Raw genomic sequence first — 16,851 nt, 5'->3', positions numbered from 1 at the left:
AGAGAAGGCCGGTGTCTGCCTCAGTACGACCCTCAGAGGAGGCTGAGTCAGAGACCACTGCGGTCACAGCAGTCACTCCTGACACGTGCCGATCACACCGCCTGCCTGGGTGGCTACCCAGCCGATCCGCAAATGCCCCACAGTCAATCTCACAGCCAGGACAAAGGCTGGCGAAACTGCGCTTCACCTTTTCAAAAGTGCCTAAGGGATTTAGAACCCTCTGTCCCATTTTCAAAAATGCCGTAGGGTACATTTACACACCAACCCCCCGCCCTTGGTAGCAAGTCTCGGTGTGGGAACAACTGACCGGCCTCGTGTGAAGGGGACAGAACTAGCAGTGTAGACACTGGAGTGTATGGAGCCTGGCCTCCGAGTCGCTCTCCCCTTGGCCGGTTTCCGAGCCCAGCCTGAGCCTGAACCTTTGCACTGCTAAGTTTCGTTCCGCAGCGTGAGCCCAAGTCAGCTGACCTCGGCTCGGAGACTCGCTGTCACAAGGCTTTTTTTTTTGCAGTGTAGACATACACACCTTCAGGCATTTAGGAGCAGGTAGATAAACTGAAAACCTATTTTTCCCTACTTAAAAACATATTGGCAACATGATTAAATTTGTCAGGTATGTTTTCAATATTGTTTTGGAGAGAGTTTTATAAAAAAATATAAAAATAAAAAAAACCCTCCCCGCCTGAAAATTTTCCTGAAATTTTTTTATGTATTTCTTCTTTTCCAAAAAGCCTTTTCATTTTAAAAATTCCCATGTGTTTTATTATGGGCCCAAGCAAGCAGCCTTTCCCTGCTCTTGTTGTCTGTGAGCATCTAGGAACTCTTACCGGCACTGATCGCGCTAAAGTCGTGCATGTCACGAAGGAGTTTGTTAATGGCCGGGCTGGATCTGGGATACAGTCCGTAGCGATTGATTCCCAGGTGGAACTGGAGCCAGCTTGCTTCTTGCCCAAGCTGCAGCAGTGAATCAGGAGAAGTTAGGTTGAGTTCCTCTATGTCGTGCTTATGTCGCCTGAAAAACATTAGGTTATGGGGTGAAATGGGCACGCCGCTGGATGTAAATCGTTAGTACTCTACCCAAGGAGACGCTGGGTTTCAAAAAGCTGGGAGAATACCATTAACCTACAGAACTTTCCAGCCAGTGATAGCAAATTGTCTTACAAGCGTGGGTAAGGGATATGCTCTCGAATTTGCAGGTGGAGAAAGTGAGGCACAGAGGGAGAGCTTTGCCAAAGGTCGCCCAGCAAGTCTGTGGCAGAACTGGCAACAGAAGCTGGGCCTCCTGAGTCATGCCCCAACGATGTGTCATTATTCCTAGTTTGGTGTTCTCTGCGCCAAACCTGCGAGAGCAAAACTATTATTTTCGTTACCTTATTATTGTTGTTATAGTGGGGTAGTAGCAGGGACCCCAGCTGGAGCCCCATGCAAACTAACAGCCCACACAGCTCGGATTTAGACAATACACGAGAGGACAATAAACAGACAAATGGGGAGGAAGGGCAAGATGACAGCAGAAGGTTGCAGAGTTTTACAATAGCTTCCCACTTTTCAATGCCATTCGCTGGGCCAGCCCTCTGAACGCTCCAGTTGGTGAGCAGAAGTCCCGATATTAGGGGCTTTGTCTTATATTCACAACTATTAACTTCCTCTGTCCCCATTTTTCACACTTGCTATCTGGCCGCCCTAGGCTCTTCTGAGTGTCTGCTGAATGAAACTCTTGGAGAGGTTGGAAGGTTGGGTGGAAAGGAGAGTTCCCAGAAGGGTCTTACTCATGTCTGTGAAATGGAAACCACCCGTATCAAAGGAGAGAAAAGGCCCAGAGGGGAAGAAGCTGCAGCTGCTGAATGTTAATGGGCAAACTGAGGCGAATGGGCACTTCCCTAGCCCACAGGGGTGTTGTAAGGCCAGGCTAGTGCTGGGGTGAGCGGCATGCAAGTACAGAAGATCGATAGATAGTCGTTTTGAAAAGGGGCGAGTTTGCCATTCCCCAGCCCCTTTGGGTGGTTGGGACTGGGTTGGTGGTGGAGACCCTGCCAGTTGTTTGAATCAGAGCTCTGTGAGGCTGGATGCTTTCAATGCACAGGGGTCTGCATGAATGTGTATTTTGCTTACGATCTGCAGAATTTTTGCGCCTCCCTTGGCCACCCCCAATGCCCGCTTTCCCGTCCAAAGTTTTACTTTGAATTTTGGGGTGTTTTTAAATCTAAACCTCAAAGCCAAACGCAGACAAAGCAGCAGGAGCAGCTGGTGTTGGACGGGAACCCTGGGGAACCACAGGTTTCACACGCCTTCAGGGCCAAGCCCTAAATTGGCCCAGGCTTGCTCAACATAATTCCCCGCCGTCACTCGCCCTGATTCACCACCGTCAGCAAACCTGAGTCACTGCTTTGTAAGTAACAAGCCATATGCCGCATGGTTTGGGTTTTCCCTGCAACTGTTTCTCAGGCCTCTAGTCATAACAAAGTGTACATTAGGGCCAAACCCAATGGGAAACTCATTAATGCCTGAAAAGCCGCTTGAGCTCTTCAGATGGATGGTGCTAGTGAAATGCCAAGGGCCTATTCTGTTCTATTCAGTTTCTTATACCGTAGTAGCTGAGTACATTCCAGTAGTGGATTAAGCAACATGACAAACATCTGTCACACATGGTTTGGTCTCTGATCCTTTCCCCAGGAGAGAATTGTGTAGGCAGTGGTAGAGTTGGTTGGAAAACACATTATCGGTTTTGTGAAAATGTTGGGGATGTCAGAAAAATTTGTCTATGGGTCAAAAAGCCTAACTTTCAATTATTTTTGTGGAATGAAAATCCTAGCAACAACAAAAAATCGTTCGGGTGGTGGTGGTGGGGGGGTCCACTGAACTGTTTCATTTTGATCATTTCAAGACGTTTCTTTTTGGTTTAGGAACGTCTAAAAATTGACATTGTTTTTAATATAAATTAAAGTAAATAGCTAAACAATAATCTGTGTCAAATGAAAAAATCAAAGCTGTTTGGTCTGAAAAATAGCAGAATGGGACATTTCAACATTTGTTAAACCCTTTTCCAATTTTTTTTCAAAATGACATTTTGTTGAAATTGATCACGTGCCATCATGACCAATTTTGATTTAGTCTAAACTGGTGTTTTCTGACCAGCTCTATGCAGCAGAGTGTTTTATTTTGCTAGATTTATTTTCTTGTCTATATTTCCACCCCACTAGATCACTGAGGTTTCACCACTCCCCACGTTCCTCCCCCTTTCACTTTCATAGTCCTTGCCCCATATGAACATCAGATGGAGTGAGGGTGGATGACACTTCTCCCCAGCTAACTGATTTTGTTCCAAGCATGGGCCAGAGTGGAACAAGAAGGTGGTTCAAATTTTGTGGGCTCCAATGAGGGCTGAATTCTCATGGTGCACGCACATGGCACGGAGAACTAATCCTGGGTGGAATATGCAAGGGAAGTGGGGGCAAATTGGAAAAAGTTACCCAAGACTGTGAACAGCATCTTTTCAGACTTCTGGTTGAAGATATTTGCTGGCTGTTGTAGCCACAAAACAAGCTGCCGCAGGGGATACGAGGGACTGGCTCTTGCTTGAGCATATGTTCTTTGGCAGTACCCCATAAAGAAGAGAAAATGGCACTTAAATAGCATTTCTTTGTCGTTGTTGAGTCTGAGCCTCTCAGAACATCTCGTAAAACATCTGCTTCCCACCCCCCCAACTCAGAAGGGAATTATAGCGCTGGCTGCAGCATGCCTCAGTTCTCATGGCACACACTATAACTAACAGCAAATTTAATGAGGCTTTCAGAAAACTGTCATTCGAAATGTAGTATTGAAAATGTATCCTCGCTGGCGGGATGTGGCTGCACCGTCAGAGGAGGACTGGCCTTGCCTTAGACTGGTGAGCTCTGCAAAGGCCCCCTACTTTGGAGATTCACACTCCACCATCCCTTCACATGCTCGCTGGCTACATGGTCATTTAGTGCTAGAACCAAGGCAGTTCTGGGGCTTGTGGGAACCAGGAGGCGACCCCAACACTGGCAAGAGACAATTACTCGAGGGTGCGGCTGGTTGACTCTCCTGTCCACATAGCATCACCTCCGTTCCACCACAGTGCTGAAACCCTCTTTCCGTCCCAACCCAGAGTTCCTCCTCAGGCCAGTCTCCCACAGGAGTCACCTGGCGTTCTGCCTGGTGATAGTAGGTACCGTCTCCTGACACACACAGGCCAGCGCTACAATTCTTTCCTGCTATACCCAAGGCAGCCTGCAGGACTGACAATATCTTAGCTGTCACACAGGTTAGAGACTCTGAGCTCATATCACTGACATGCGTTTGCTGGGTTTAGTCTAGCTCCTAGTCTCAGTGTCATGAAAAACCAAAGCACGGCTACGAGAAGTTTACCCTGGGAGACACCCAGGCTTGTTGGAGGGGGACTGCCAGAGCTGTGCGCGAGGGTTTATCCAGTATCTGTCCACTGACCACCTGGGTGTTATTCACCTCTATTCCCCTACCCTTCGTCCTCATCACAATCAGCCCAGAAATAGCGCAGCTAGGTTTTCCCTTCCATTTGTCTGGGTCGTTTACTGAGCCAAGCGCACGGGCAGGAACGTTCAGCAAATCCGACCCGAGCTGGCGCTTGGGCCATCCCACAAAGACCTACGGCGAGCCAGGCTTGTTTAATACCACACTACACGGTTAATAGCTTCTTCCTGGGCAAAAATCAGCAGCAAGGGGCTAGGAAGGAAGGAAAACACAGGGAATTCCCCTGGAGTCTTCTCAGCCCATTGCTCTGTCAGGGACAGGAGGTGGACATTTGCTCCCCAGAACCCACAAACCCCTCAAGATCTGCCCAGATCACAGGGGATCTGTTGGAGAATGAACGTCTCTATAGGGAGGGCCTGTGCCTTTCACTGGCTTTGAGCCTTCATGATCCCCCCTTCAATTCCTTGGGAGCAGGACTTCACTCTAGGGCCTCTCCCGCCCCACCAGCCCTTGAAGGGGAATCCCAAAGAACAGAAGAAATTCTGCTCAGAGGTCAGTACAACCTGCAGCTGCATTTGGCTTTAAACAGATTCCTCTCTTGGGGTGCTTGCTGTGGGGGATGAGGCACCTGCAAAGTTAAAATGTCTCTGTTCCAGCCACTCGCCCCCACCCCAGTCTGCCTCCTCTGGCTTGTCCCCTTCCCAAAGTGTGGGTTCGGGACCGTGGTAGGGGCCCTCTGCAGGGACCGGGCAGGAGGAGTTGTGGGGTGCTGCCCACCTTCCTTCCTCATGGAAAGAGCTTCCCTCTTGAGCCTAGAAAGGGTATAAAACGCACAGACAGCCCCTGTGTACTCTGTTTTTACCCATACTCCTCTCTCACAGCCCTTTGTCAGGACAGCCACCTGCCCAGTAATTTAACTGCATTTGTCCATGCAGACTACAGATCAGTGCCTAGGCTAATCATTGATCCCGGGGGCATTCAACGGCGTAAGCCTGCCATGGAAGTCGCCCCATACTTTTTGATCTGGGTCAGCATGCTCCGAAGCAAGGCCAATGACACCGTGGCATGCTCCAAAACGCTGCTTTCCTTGGGCCCGGCAGGAAAAAATGAGCATTCCACATGTTGACTGGAATTCCTGCCAGGCCATAAAACAAGAAGGAGAAGGAAAGCCAACCTCTGCTCGGTAAACAAGTGAGGAGAGAAGGGGAAAAGTAGGCCAGTGAAAAACCCTGGAAAAACCCTAAATGGTCAGCAAATTCCCTCTGACCACAGCTAGGCTCTGGAGTGTGAGTCCACTAGAGCCTTTAACTAGAGTCACTGGGGAAATGGACAAAGGAAGAAGTCCTGGAATATGGGGCTTTGTTTTTGGTTTGTGTTTTATCTACAAGTGTTTGGCAAAAGAGGGTAAGAACATACAAGGGACTATTAGCTTGGATGCCTGCCTTCTATTTCTACCTTTGTTACTGATTTGCTCTGTCATTCCATCTAATCTTAGGGTTTTAGACTCTCCTCCATCGCCGCATATCTGAACTCTAAACTCCATTAGCAATTTGTTCAATTTGTGCCTCGACTTCCCCCTCTGTAAAATGGGGGTAATCAGTCCGACTTTGCAGGGGTGTTGGGAAGCTGAAAGACTTTAGTACAGTCTTTCAAAGCCCTCCACTGAAACACCCCCTATAACAGAGAAGTATTAATAGCGTCTATTTCTAAGTCAAGTGAATAATAACACTGAAGTGTGTGTGATTCAGTCTGTTCTGGCACTGTGTAATCCCAGGAAGAGGCCAAAAGATGGAGATGAATACGTGCTCATATGCTGGAAAAATTATGCAAGTGGTATTCATCACATCTTATACCTGAAGCTGTAGCAGCCTTATGGCAGATATTTCTGCTGCATCTTGTCTGGAAGGGTTGCCACCAGAGGAGATTATGCCACACAAGATCTCCCCAGGAGAAACTATGTGCCAGTGAGATGGTTTCTTTTTCAGAAAGGCAGGTTAGTCACACGCAGTTGGAGCGACAGGCCCAGATCCTGAGCTGGTGTCAATCTGTATAGCTGCCCTGACTTCATGGCTCATGAAACCCGCCGGGGATCTGGCCCTGGAATGAGATGATCTGAAGGAAAAGCAAGAGCTTGGCTTTGGATTGCCTGGTGGGAGGGTGCCAAAGGAAGGTTGCCCATGTGGCCCTTTGGTAACTGTGCAGGCAGCTGGAATCAGATGTAACAGAGGCTGTTGGGTGGGCTGGTAAAACAGAGGAGCCCAAAGAAAACGTGTTCCAACAGCAACAGAAACGGAGACAGCCTCACCAAACGCCACTGGTATAGCAGAGCATGGCGAGACCTTCTGAGAGGAGAGCAAAGCAAGCAGTCACGCGTAGCCATGTGCCCTGGGATCTGCATGGTGTAGAGTCAGAAATGACCTGCACTGATTTGCTGCTTTAAAGCTAGTCTTAACCCAAACAAAAAGGAAGGGGCGACATGTATAGGAAAAGTGTTAATGTAGCGCTGTATGTGACCGTGACAATCTCAGCTTTCTCATTATTTCTGGCCTACACATGATGACTCTATGAAGCAATTTTGAGAGCACTGCGTTGATGCAATGTTATAAAAGACAAAGACTAGAAGCTGGACCCTCCTTGGTAAGTGGAGCTGAGCAGAACTCCTGGGTTCTGTAGCAGAACTTGGGGCTCCCTACCTTGTATTAGCATTTTGCAAATGTTTGCAACAGTTTCAGCTTCGGGCCCATCTTTGCTACACTGCCGTGAAATTAAGTGGCTCATCTGGAGGGCCATTCACCAAATCCTTTTTGGAGGAGAAAGCATTGGCTTTTCATTAACAACAGCAGAGCAATGGATAGCATACACACTCCTGATAAAGGGCAAGCAGCCTTCCCAGCCCAGTTTGCATTGAAGTGCCAGGATATGTATCAGTGAAAGAAAACAGGAGCCTGCGGCTGATAACAAGTGGTTCATTAACAGAGAAGGGGACTGGCTGGAACCAAACCATTTGGAAGTGGAAAGAGCCAAGTTAATCCAAGGCCCTTAACAAAACACACACTGTTGGGCAACACAAAAGATGAAAAGCAAGTTGCCTCTGACATGGCGCTTTATTTTTCTGGATCCCCCACGTAAACAAAATTAAAAGCATCAAAGAAATGGCGGCCGCATGCCTGAGTCGGCAGTTTTCAAACCCGTGGAACAAAAGACAGGCTGTGGGAGAGGCTCTTGCTGTATGTGGATCTGCACTCACTGATCCACACCTGGAAATCGGGACACAGCCCCCCCAGTGCCCAGCAGCACCCAGGCTGCTGTGTGGTCGGACTGGATGACACCTGAAGACCTCAGCTAGGCTGATCTGACCTGCAGCTGTCGCCAAAGGGTGTGGCAATTAAGGATGAGAAACTCCTTGCCAGATGCCTAGGGACCCTAGGAGCCGCCCCAGCCCTTAACTGTTATTATATAATTTGCTAGGGTGCCACAGCTGGATATTGATGATGTGGCGATGTGCAGAGAGGTTGGTGTTTTCCACCTGGCCCTGAGGAGTTGGGTATGCTGGACTATCAATGGTCTGGCTTGGCCTGGTAAATTCTTGGGACCACACGCCATCTTATATGGGTGGGTATCTCCCAATAACATTATCACCGTACTGATCCCCTCCAGCCTGCCCACGCGCAGCACGTGGGTTGTGCATATAACCTGGAGCAGGAGTCAGCTCTGAGTTTCTCAAAGGGACATCTGGCATACGATGGACTCAAAAAGCCCCATGCGCTCTGTAGCAAGTTGGACTGGCGTTAGGGAGCAACCGGTGGAGATTCTTAAAATCCTGTATCAGCTTCACACACATTTAGACAATAGTTTTTGATTGAATTAAATATGAACGAATGAAAGACCCAGTTAGTTCAGGTGCCCTGGCATTATTTGGCCTGAGATTAAATTCAGTTCATTTCATGCTATACACACAATTTCAGTTTTCAGTTTGCGTCAGGTCATCATTAGCGTCCAGGATTAACAAGTCTTCCTTGGAGGGGGCACAGTATAGAAGCTACTGGAGCTCTCCTTGAGACATTTGACAGGTGCTCATGATCAGTCTTTCAGGTATTCCGGTTTGCAAAGGGCCTGTCTACACTGGGGTCGTAACTGCACTGCACCATTGCAGACATCTGCTGAAGACACGTTGCACCAGTGCACAGTAAACGTGAATAGCCCCAGACCCCTCGGCCCAGCGCTTCAGAAGAGTTGCATCAAGAGGAAGCGTTAAGTCAGGGCATGAAGAGCCACTTGGATGGGTGCCGGGACTTGCCATGCTGCTTCGGGAGCTGGTTGATGATAATATAGGGCTTGCACCTTCCCTGTCTCCTGCCAATGGTCACAAGGCCGCTGATGATGAGAGTTTGGAGGTTTCTGGATAGCACAACTGCGGCACTGAGCATACAAGGTGACCCTTGGCGAATGCTGGCATCGCCCACCGGCCAGGCACTGCAGAACGGAACCCATTTGCAGAGCATAACGACGACTTTATCGAACTCACTAACTTACAGGCAGTGCTGCCTATTCCTGTGTGCTAGCAGATGAGATTTTTTTCCATTAACTAACTTCAGCTCTACAGATGTATCTCTTTTAGAGACAGCGCTCCTGTGACACCACCTACCGAGGCTGGGCCAGAGGTTAATCAATGTTTGGGATGAGCCAACTTCCTAGCTGGGACATAAACCAAATGGATAAAATGCTCTCCCGCGGTTGCATTACAGAATCAGCGGACAGAGCAAGCCGCGTATAAAAAGCCCTTCCCAGAAACTCCGTGGGCTAAACCTAAATATATATTCCATTTGCCATTTAGTGCCCCTGAGGGAGGCGGTTAGGAGTTAATTCAGCCTGAGCACGGTCCCAGAATGCTTGCCATGTTTATGAGACTCATATATTTTATTTCAAAGTGACTGAGGAATAATCAATACACTCTCCCCCAAAAAGAACAAGCCACAAAGCTAAGTCAAACAAGGACAAGTGACTGCCTGGGCAGCACGATTCGCTCCAGGCTGGGTAATAAATAAACATCATAACAAAAGGCAAACGACAATCATTTCTTCACCGCAAACAAAATAAGCTGCAAAGTGAAACGGGTAGATATAGACTGGTTACCAATAGCAGGGGCTGTCCCCCAGGTAAGGAGGCAGCAGAATAATGGGAGTGTTGTTGCAAACAGCCAGCCTTCAGCGTTATGGGCTTTTCTTGGTGATGTAGCAAATCAGCTACGTGAGCTGGTTCTGTTGAAAGTTCCCACAGTGCACTTAGGTGCTGCAACATTGAACCTAAGTACCCACATTAATACCTTTAAAACTCCGAACCTATGTGCTCATGTATGTCTCTATTCAGTCACTTTAACACTTGATGCCCAGCATGGCTTCTACAGGTTTCGGTTTTGTTTGCTTCGGGTTTTCTGCCCAGGTTTTACAAATCATGAACACGGAATGCTTGTATTTATACAGTATTTCCGGCTTGTGCATGTATTTATATATGTTTTGTTATGTGTTTATATTTTATATAAAAACAATAAAAATACATTAAAAAAAACTAAAAATCCGAGTTTAAGTGATTTAGGATCCTAATCCCTTTGTCAGAAGCGACTTAGTGGGATTGTCAAACGTGCCTAAATGCATTAGGGGTCTAACTGCCATGGATTGTCAATGGGAGTTAGGTGTCTAACCTATTCAGGCACCTCTGTGATCTCACTGTTAGGCACTTAAGCCCATGTCCTGAAAGGCATTTAGGTGCCTAACTCCCATTGAATCAACAGGTGTGGGGTGCTTAAATAACTCAGAGGATCTGAGCCTTAATGAAAATTAATGGGACCTCAGGACCAAAGTGCCTAAATCACTTTTGAAAATGGGACTAAGGCTCCACAATGTGTGTAGGCACTTTCGGAGAAATCTTACCCTATGTCTGCAAGCCACGTGCGCTGGCCAAAGGGAGCAAAGCCCAGATGAGCACTCAGATTCTCCACTCGTTGACATGACTCAAAGGCTGGACTATACATGATCATGCTGTGGGTGTGACCTTGGCCCCGTTCAGATAGAAAAATGCTTTTCGAAAGCTAACCTCCGGCCCAGGAATGCTTAATGACGACAGACCGGTTGATGTACTGTGATGGCTTGGGCATACCACTGTACAACTGAGGACACGTACGTGAGGGGCTGAACCCTCTGTGTCTGGGTCAGGCTGCAAACTCCATTGTGAATGGGCCGCCTTTTCCTTCCCCATGGGCTGTTTGCCGCCAGGTTGGCGTGAAAATGCCAAAAGGCTGGTGGCAAAAGAATAACAATAGAGAGGAGTTGGCTCTGAAGTACCTCCTTGTTGGCAATCTGATCACTCTTGACAAAGGACTGGTCCCTGTCCAGAAGAACTGGTTTAGCAGGAGCGAAGTCACCTTGGCAACAAAGTCACTTGAGAGGCATTTGTGTTCATGGGGGGAGGCTGGCAAGGGTGTCATCTGACACGGGAGGGTAGGGGAGGTGAAGATTTTAAAAGGGTAGAGGCTGATCTGCTAACTTGGGGGTCCATATTCTCTAGTCCAGGAGGGAGAGGTCACTCAGCATGATGGGACAGGAGGGCCCAGCCCATATTCCTGATCCCAGGTGGCCCTGAGAACTCTGGACAATCCAAGGGACTCAGAGTCCAGCTCAGAGAGTGGTGAGGAAACTGAGGCAGGGACATGTGTTCAGTGTTTATAGTTTTGCACGATCTGTACTTTTCAGTGCTTTACGTGATTAAATATAAAAGAGCATAAAGATGTTAGACTGGACAAAGCATGTGCGTATTGACTGCTTCACAACTACTGCACAGTCTTCACAGTCAACTTGCGGAACTCCTTGCCAGAAGACGTTGTGAAGGCCAAGACTATGATGGGGTTCAAAAAAAGAACTAGTAAAGTTCATGGAGGATAGGTCCATCAATGGTTATTAGCCAGGATAGGCAGGGATTGCTGTTTGCCAGAGGCTGGGAATGGGTGAAAGGATGGATCACCTGATGATTACCTGTTCTTTTCATTACCGCTGAAGCACCTGGTATTGGCCACTGTCAGAAGACAGGATGCTAGGCTAGCTGGACCATTAATCTGACTCAGTATGGCCATTCTTACATTCTTGCTAGGATCTATGTAGTAGTGTGTGAAGACTTTTAAAAAACGATTGCATGGGTTTATGCTTTTACTTTTAAAGTGAGACCCAGGAGCAGGTCTGATAGTTTATCTTGGGTATGAATTAGAGAGCAAGCATGAATTACGAGCAGCTCAGGAAAGAGCAGCTTCTGATCCTGTGTATCTCCAGCACAGGAACTGTTAATTAAGCTGAACTGGGTGTTGGTTTTGTGATGAAGATAACCATTCACAGAGTGTTAGCTAAAGGCAATTGACCCCGTTTCTCATGTGATCAGCTTTGATCTGAACATCTTACTCAGGACTGTGTAGCATGACATAGAATAAGCTGCATCTCTCTAAGGAACATCTATGACCTAGTTTCATTGCCCAGCTGAGTGGTTTCCATTTAAGCCATCTGACTGGAGTTCTCCAAAATATCAGGTCTCCCTCTAGCCTTGGCCAGAAACTGGTTTCCTGTCCCATGGAGAGATTTTGAAATTTTTTTCTCGTCCTGAAGCAGGCCCCAAAATTGAAATCGCACAATTTTTCATAAACTGATAGTCTGAAAAAAAAAAATCCCATTGGGCCAATCGAAGCATTATGTTGCAATTCTGACCTTTCAGAATTTTTTAACCTTTTTTTTTTTAGTATAAATAAACTAAAATTTCAAACTGAAAGGTCGTTTTGAACAGGAAAACAAAACATTTCATTTAGACAATGTCCAACCAGGACATTTTCACCATTTCAAAACTTTTCCCTCCAGGAATGTTCCAGATTGGAAGTTTTAGCAAATCCGACCCTTTCCCGGGAGCAGTTTTGGTGTCGATAAATCAGCATTTTCCGAGGTAAAAATGGTTTGTCGGAGAATTCCTGACCAGCTCTCCTCACGCTGAGTGCTCTCACTTGCCTCCCACCCCGTACTTTCTCCTTTCCCAACTCCTCACGCTTCCTGTCCACACCCCCTCTTTCCTCTCTTCCTCCTCACAAAGCTGCTGTACTCACAGACTGCTGCCTGCCTTTCTGCACAACAGTCTCTTCTGAAAGCCTGCCCAGATGCTTTGCTGCAATTTGTTTCCAGCGAGGGACTCAGGGCCAGGATTTCTTGCTGTGACAGCAAATGGGTGGGTGGCGGGGGAGAGCAGTAGCTTCCAATGGTCCAGAAAAACTGGGGGGCACTGGAAAATGGTTGGGCTGCAGCGATAACGAAGAGGTAGCTTCCTCAGTCTTCTGAGCAGGGACCCGGAGTCTAGCATGGAGGAACACAGCAGGAGATAAAAGGTGTGTTGTCATATACCATGGCAAGTGGCACTAGTACAGGCGAATGTGCCACGCAAGGACAAAGGGACAAATTCAGCCCTGGCATATGAAGGCACTCCTTCTAGTCACGTCCATGGGACTTGCACCCACTGGGGCTGGAATTGGGCCCAGAGCATCTTCTAGGGAGGGAATGTGGTCTAATGGTTAGAGCAGGGGGACTGCGTCTCAGGAAGGTCTTGTTCCCTGCTCTGCCATTGATTTGGCCACTTGCTGCCTCAGTTTGCCTGTGTGTAAACTGAGCAGAATGACTATCAAAGCGGAGCGGGAGGCTTTGTTAACTAAAGTCCCTGAAGTGCTTTGAGATCCTTAGGGAGAAGGCACCGTGGGAGCAGTCTCATCACACAGTTAGGCTTCTGCTCAAGCACCATTTAATTTTGTTTTCCATATTAATCTCTGGAGTCAAGTTAGTGTAACATCCTGTTATTTTTATCTGATGCTGTTTAAACGATGACTCTGAAGGGCAAAAGGAGCAGCTCTCTGTTACTCGCTACGAGTGCTACAAGCATTCATACGTTTGCTCTCTGCGGCTGTGACTATTGTTATAACAATGCACTTGGGCTCCACTCCCACTCAAGTCAATGGGACTGTTGCCTTTGAGGCTAGTGGGACAGCAGGATCGGGCCCTTATAGTAAGTGAGAGGGTTGTTGATCTCTCTTGTCACGTCCCAGTGGCTATCGAGGAGTGAGTTTACAGTGCTGATCCAGACCAAGGTCACACAAACGCCCATTGATCTTCTGGATCCAAGATCATTTCATGTTAAAAAAAAAAAAGAAAATTACGAAATTGTGACACGTAAACTGCACCATTCCGAGCGTGTGCTCAAAATAGCTACGCAGGCAGGCTGGTGCTGATGATTTTGGCTGCAGTGCCAACATTTGTCCTGTAGAAAAGTCAAGTAGAAAAAGTGCCAGGGCGGTTCAAAGGCTGCAGGTAAGTAGCGAACCAAGCACAACTGCTGCATTTACAAAGGTTATCGTCTCAGCGCACTGTGGACACAGCCTCCCTCTGACACAGGCTTCACTTTTTTTGTACAGTGACTGGTTTTTTTTTTTTAAAGAGTCAATTATTTATTTTCATTGCCACATCCAGATCCCGCCTCCATACACTCTGCCCCAGAGAAATCAACGGGCATTCATAGCACCAGGCTCAGTCCCAGCCAGAATCGTTTGTGTTTCAAGCACAGATCGGAACTTAATTGTCCTGCTTTTTTTAAGGATGAGATTTAGTGACTGCAGCTATACGGGACTGCTGCTGGGCTAGGAGGGTGGGGAAGCTCTTCTGCAAGTCAGGAAATCTGAGTCACATTCCCTGCTTCGCCACAGACTTCTGGCCCATCTGACCTTGGGCAAGTTATGTACCACTTGCTTTTCAAAGGCCTGGAGCACCCAGAGTCAATGGGGAAATGAGCTCATTGCTGTGCTTCAGCAATGCCATCTGCAAAACAGGGGTGATGATGATGATGATGATGATATTCATCTCCTCCAGCCCATGTATGTCGAGAGGCCACCGGAATGGGCCAGATCACCCCTCCCACCCAGGGACTAACCACGGGCAGGAGTTGGGGGAGTTTTCCTTCAGCCCTCTCCTTTACTGGAGGGCAAATGTAAATTTGGAGGCTCTCCTCCCCGCAACCTCATGGATCTCAGGAATCTGTGAGACGGGAATGCCTTTCCATAGGGCAGCGGGAGTCAGCCTGCTGGGCCAGCTGCTGCTCCACTGTCTCCCCTGCAAGAGCAGAAGCTGCATTGCCGCTGGCTGGGCTGCCCTGTCACGGCCGTGGCAGCCACAGAGGGGAGTCAGAGGCAGGTAATACAGACTGGAGCTTTATCTCCCCCACAGATTCCCCCTGGCACGGGGACAGGAGAGAGATGCCATTCCCACCCACCCTGCCCAAGCAGGAGGAGATCTGTGCGCAGACCCACGGGGGCACAAGCCAGTCCAGTGTTTAGAAATTGCATCGACAGGCTTGGATAGGCATCGACAACTGCAAAATATAGCAACTGATGGACATCTAGGGCCATCTCCCGGTCCCTCCTCCATCCTGGATTGTCTGTGCATCCTGACCCCTTGGTCCTGCCCTGGAACCTCTCTCCACAGCTCCTGCTCTGTGGGAGAATGCTAGAAGCCCGGGCACTCACTTCCCTCCCACACTCCCTGCTGGTTGTGAGTGTTGTGGTGGGCATATAGCAACAGTGCCCCCTCCCAGGGCTCAGCCAGCGCATCCAGCAGGGGTGTGAGACTGTGCTTTTGGTGCTGAAGATCCCAGGATCAGTTCCCCCACTGACAACCTGTGATCAGGGGCCATTGCAGACCTTGGGGCCATAGGCAGCACCGACCACATCCAACCCTCTGACTCGAGAGCCCTGAAAAGGAGTTAACTTGTCTAGCAGACTCAGCCCCGCCGGGCTCACCACGGACAGCACTGGGCCGTCACCCGCCTGCCCAAACGGGCCTGGGCCAACCCTGTCTTTGGCCTCAGGAGATCAGACCAGAGAAGTTAGAGACGAGCCACTCAGAGAGACGATCTCACAGGCTGCCGGGAGAAAAGAAACCCTCGTCCGTGCCACCCTAGCAAACTTAGAGACCGGTCCTCCAGGAAACCAGCCCGGCATGACAGAGAGCAGCTGGGCCAGCTGTGTAATGGGGCGGGGGGGGGGGGGCAGCTCTCCATCCCCCCCCCCCCACACTGCTCAGAGGGGGGGCTGTGCCCGAGAGGAAGGCGAGCCTGGGGCTCCGGTGAAGATGGAGCATCCCGCAGAGAGTCCCGGGGGGAGGGGGGGGACAGGGCGGCAGGGGCTGAGAAGCCGGCAGAGACCAAGCGGAGAGCGAAGCAGATCCCCACCGGGAGGCCGGCACCGCGCCCAGGGCAGGGGGGGGGGGAAGGTGGGCATCCAGCAGGGAGGCTGGGAGCCGGGCCGGCGGGAGGGGACCCAGCGGGGCTGGGGCTGGGGCGGGAGGAGAAGCCCGGCACTGGGGCGGTGGGAAGGAAGCGGGCATGGGCACCCGGGGCTGTGGCGTGGGCCCCCCCCCCGGGGGTTGTGGGGCGGGGGTAGGAGCCTGTCCCCCGGGACAGGGGTGTCCCCCCCCCCGCCCGGCTGGACCGAGGAAGCCCCCGGCGGGGCGGGGCGGGGCGGGGCGGGACGCACCTGTTCCAGCGGGCCACCTTCCTGCCGTAGTAGCGCAGCGCCTCCCGCCCGCCGAGCAGCGTCTCCTCGGGCCCCCGCGGCGGCGGCGGCGGCGGCTCCCGGGCGCGATAGAGCGGGTGAGCGAAGAGCCGCCGCAGCCTGGAGCCGGCCCCGGCCGGAGGAGCCGCCGGCGGAGCGGGCAGGGCGGGCCGAGGCGGCCGGCCGCAGGGGCAGCCCGGCTCGGCCCCGGCCAGCTGCCGCCGCACTTCGGGCCAGAGGTGGAAGTAGAGATCGGCGCTGAGCAGCGCGCCGAGCAGCAGCAGGACGAGCAGCCGGTCCCGGCGGAGCCACGGCATGGCCGGCGCGGGGGGCAGCCGGGGGCAGCCGGCGAGAGGGAGCCCGGGGGGCAGCGGAGCCGGGGGCCGGGCAGCCCCGCCGCGGGGTGGCTGGAGGCTGCGGGCTGGCGGCGGCGGCGGCGGCAGGTGAGCGCCCGGCGCGGCGCGGAGCGGGGAGTGACTCCCGTTCACACCAGCCCAGCCCGCTGCCGAACCGCCCGCGCGCCTCTCCCGGGCAGCGGTGCCCAGAGCGCCTGTGGCTCGGCTCCAGGGGGAGGTATTAGGCGCTCACCCACCCCCTCCGGCCAGCCCCGGACACCCGCCAGCCCCCCCCCCTGCACACACAGCCCCCCAGCCCCGCCTGGAGCGGGCTGTGGGTCAAGCCCTGAGCTCCGGGGGCAGAGGGACGGGCCCCCGTCTGCTGGCCCGGGTTCATACCGGAGGAGGCGCCGGCATCCCTACAGCGCTTGTCTTTTA

General features: G+C 50.8%; 1 protein-coding gene across 1 annotated transcript in view; it reads right to left on the bottom strand.

Annotated features, from left to right (window-relative positions):
• The window catches only part of FAM20A (FAM20A golgi associated secretory pathway pseudokinase), a 36,077-nt gene extending 19,682 nt beyond the window's left edge, over positions 1–16,395 (bottom strand). The window contains exons 1-2 of the mRNA XM_067547307.1: positions 16,061–16,395; positions 828–1,012 (exon numbers count right to left, since the gene is read on the bottom strand). Coding sequence (XP_067403408.1) covers positions 828–1,012; positions 16,061–16,395 — 520 coding nt within the window. The remainder of the gene's footprint in view (positions 1–827; positions 1,013–16,060) is intronic.
• Positions 16,396–16,851: the final 456 nt, after the last annotated feature.

This window comes from Emydura macquarii, unplaced genomic scaffold, assembly GCF_026122565.2.
Source record: "Emydura macquarii macquarii isolate MOO-44397 ecotype Brisbane River unplaced genomic scaffold, CSIRO-AGI_Emac_v2 contig_1230, whole genome shotgun sequence".
Classification (NCBI taxonomy): domain Eukaryota; kingdom Metazoa; phylum Chordata; order Testudines; family Chelidae; genus Emydura; species Emydura macquarii.
The sequence above is the reverse complement of the archived record's forward strand: the minus strand, read 5'-3'. Positions and strand labels throughout refer to the sequence as shown.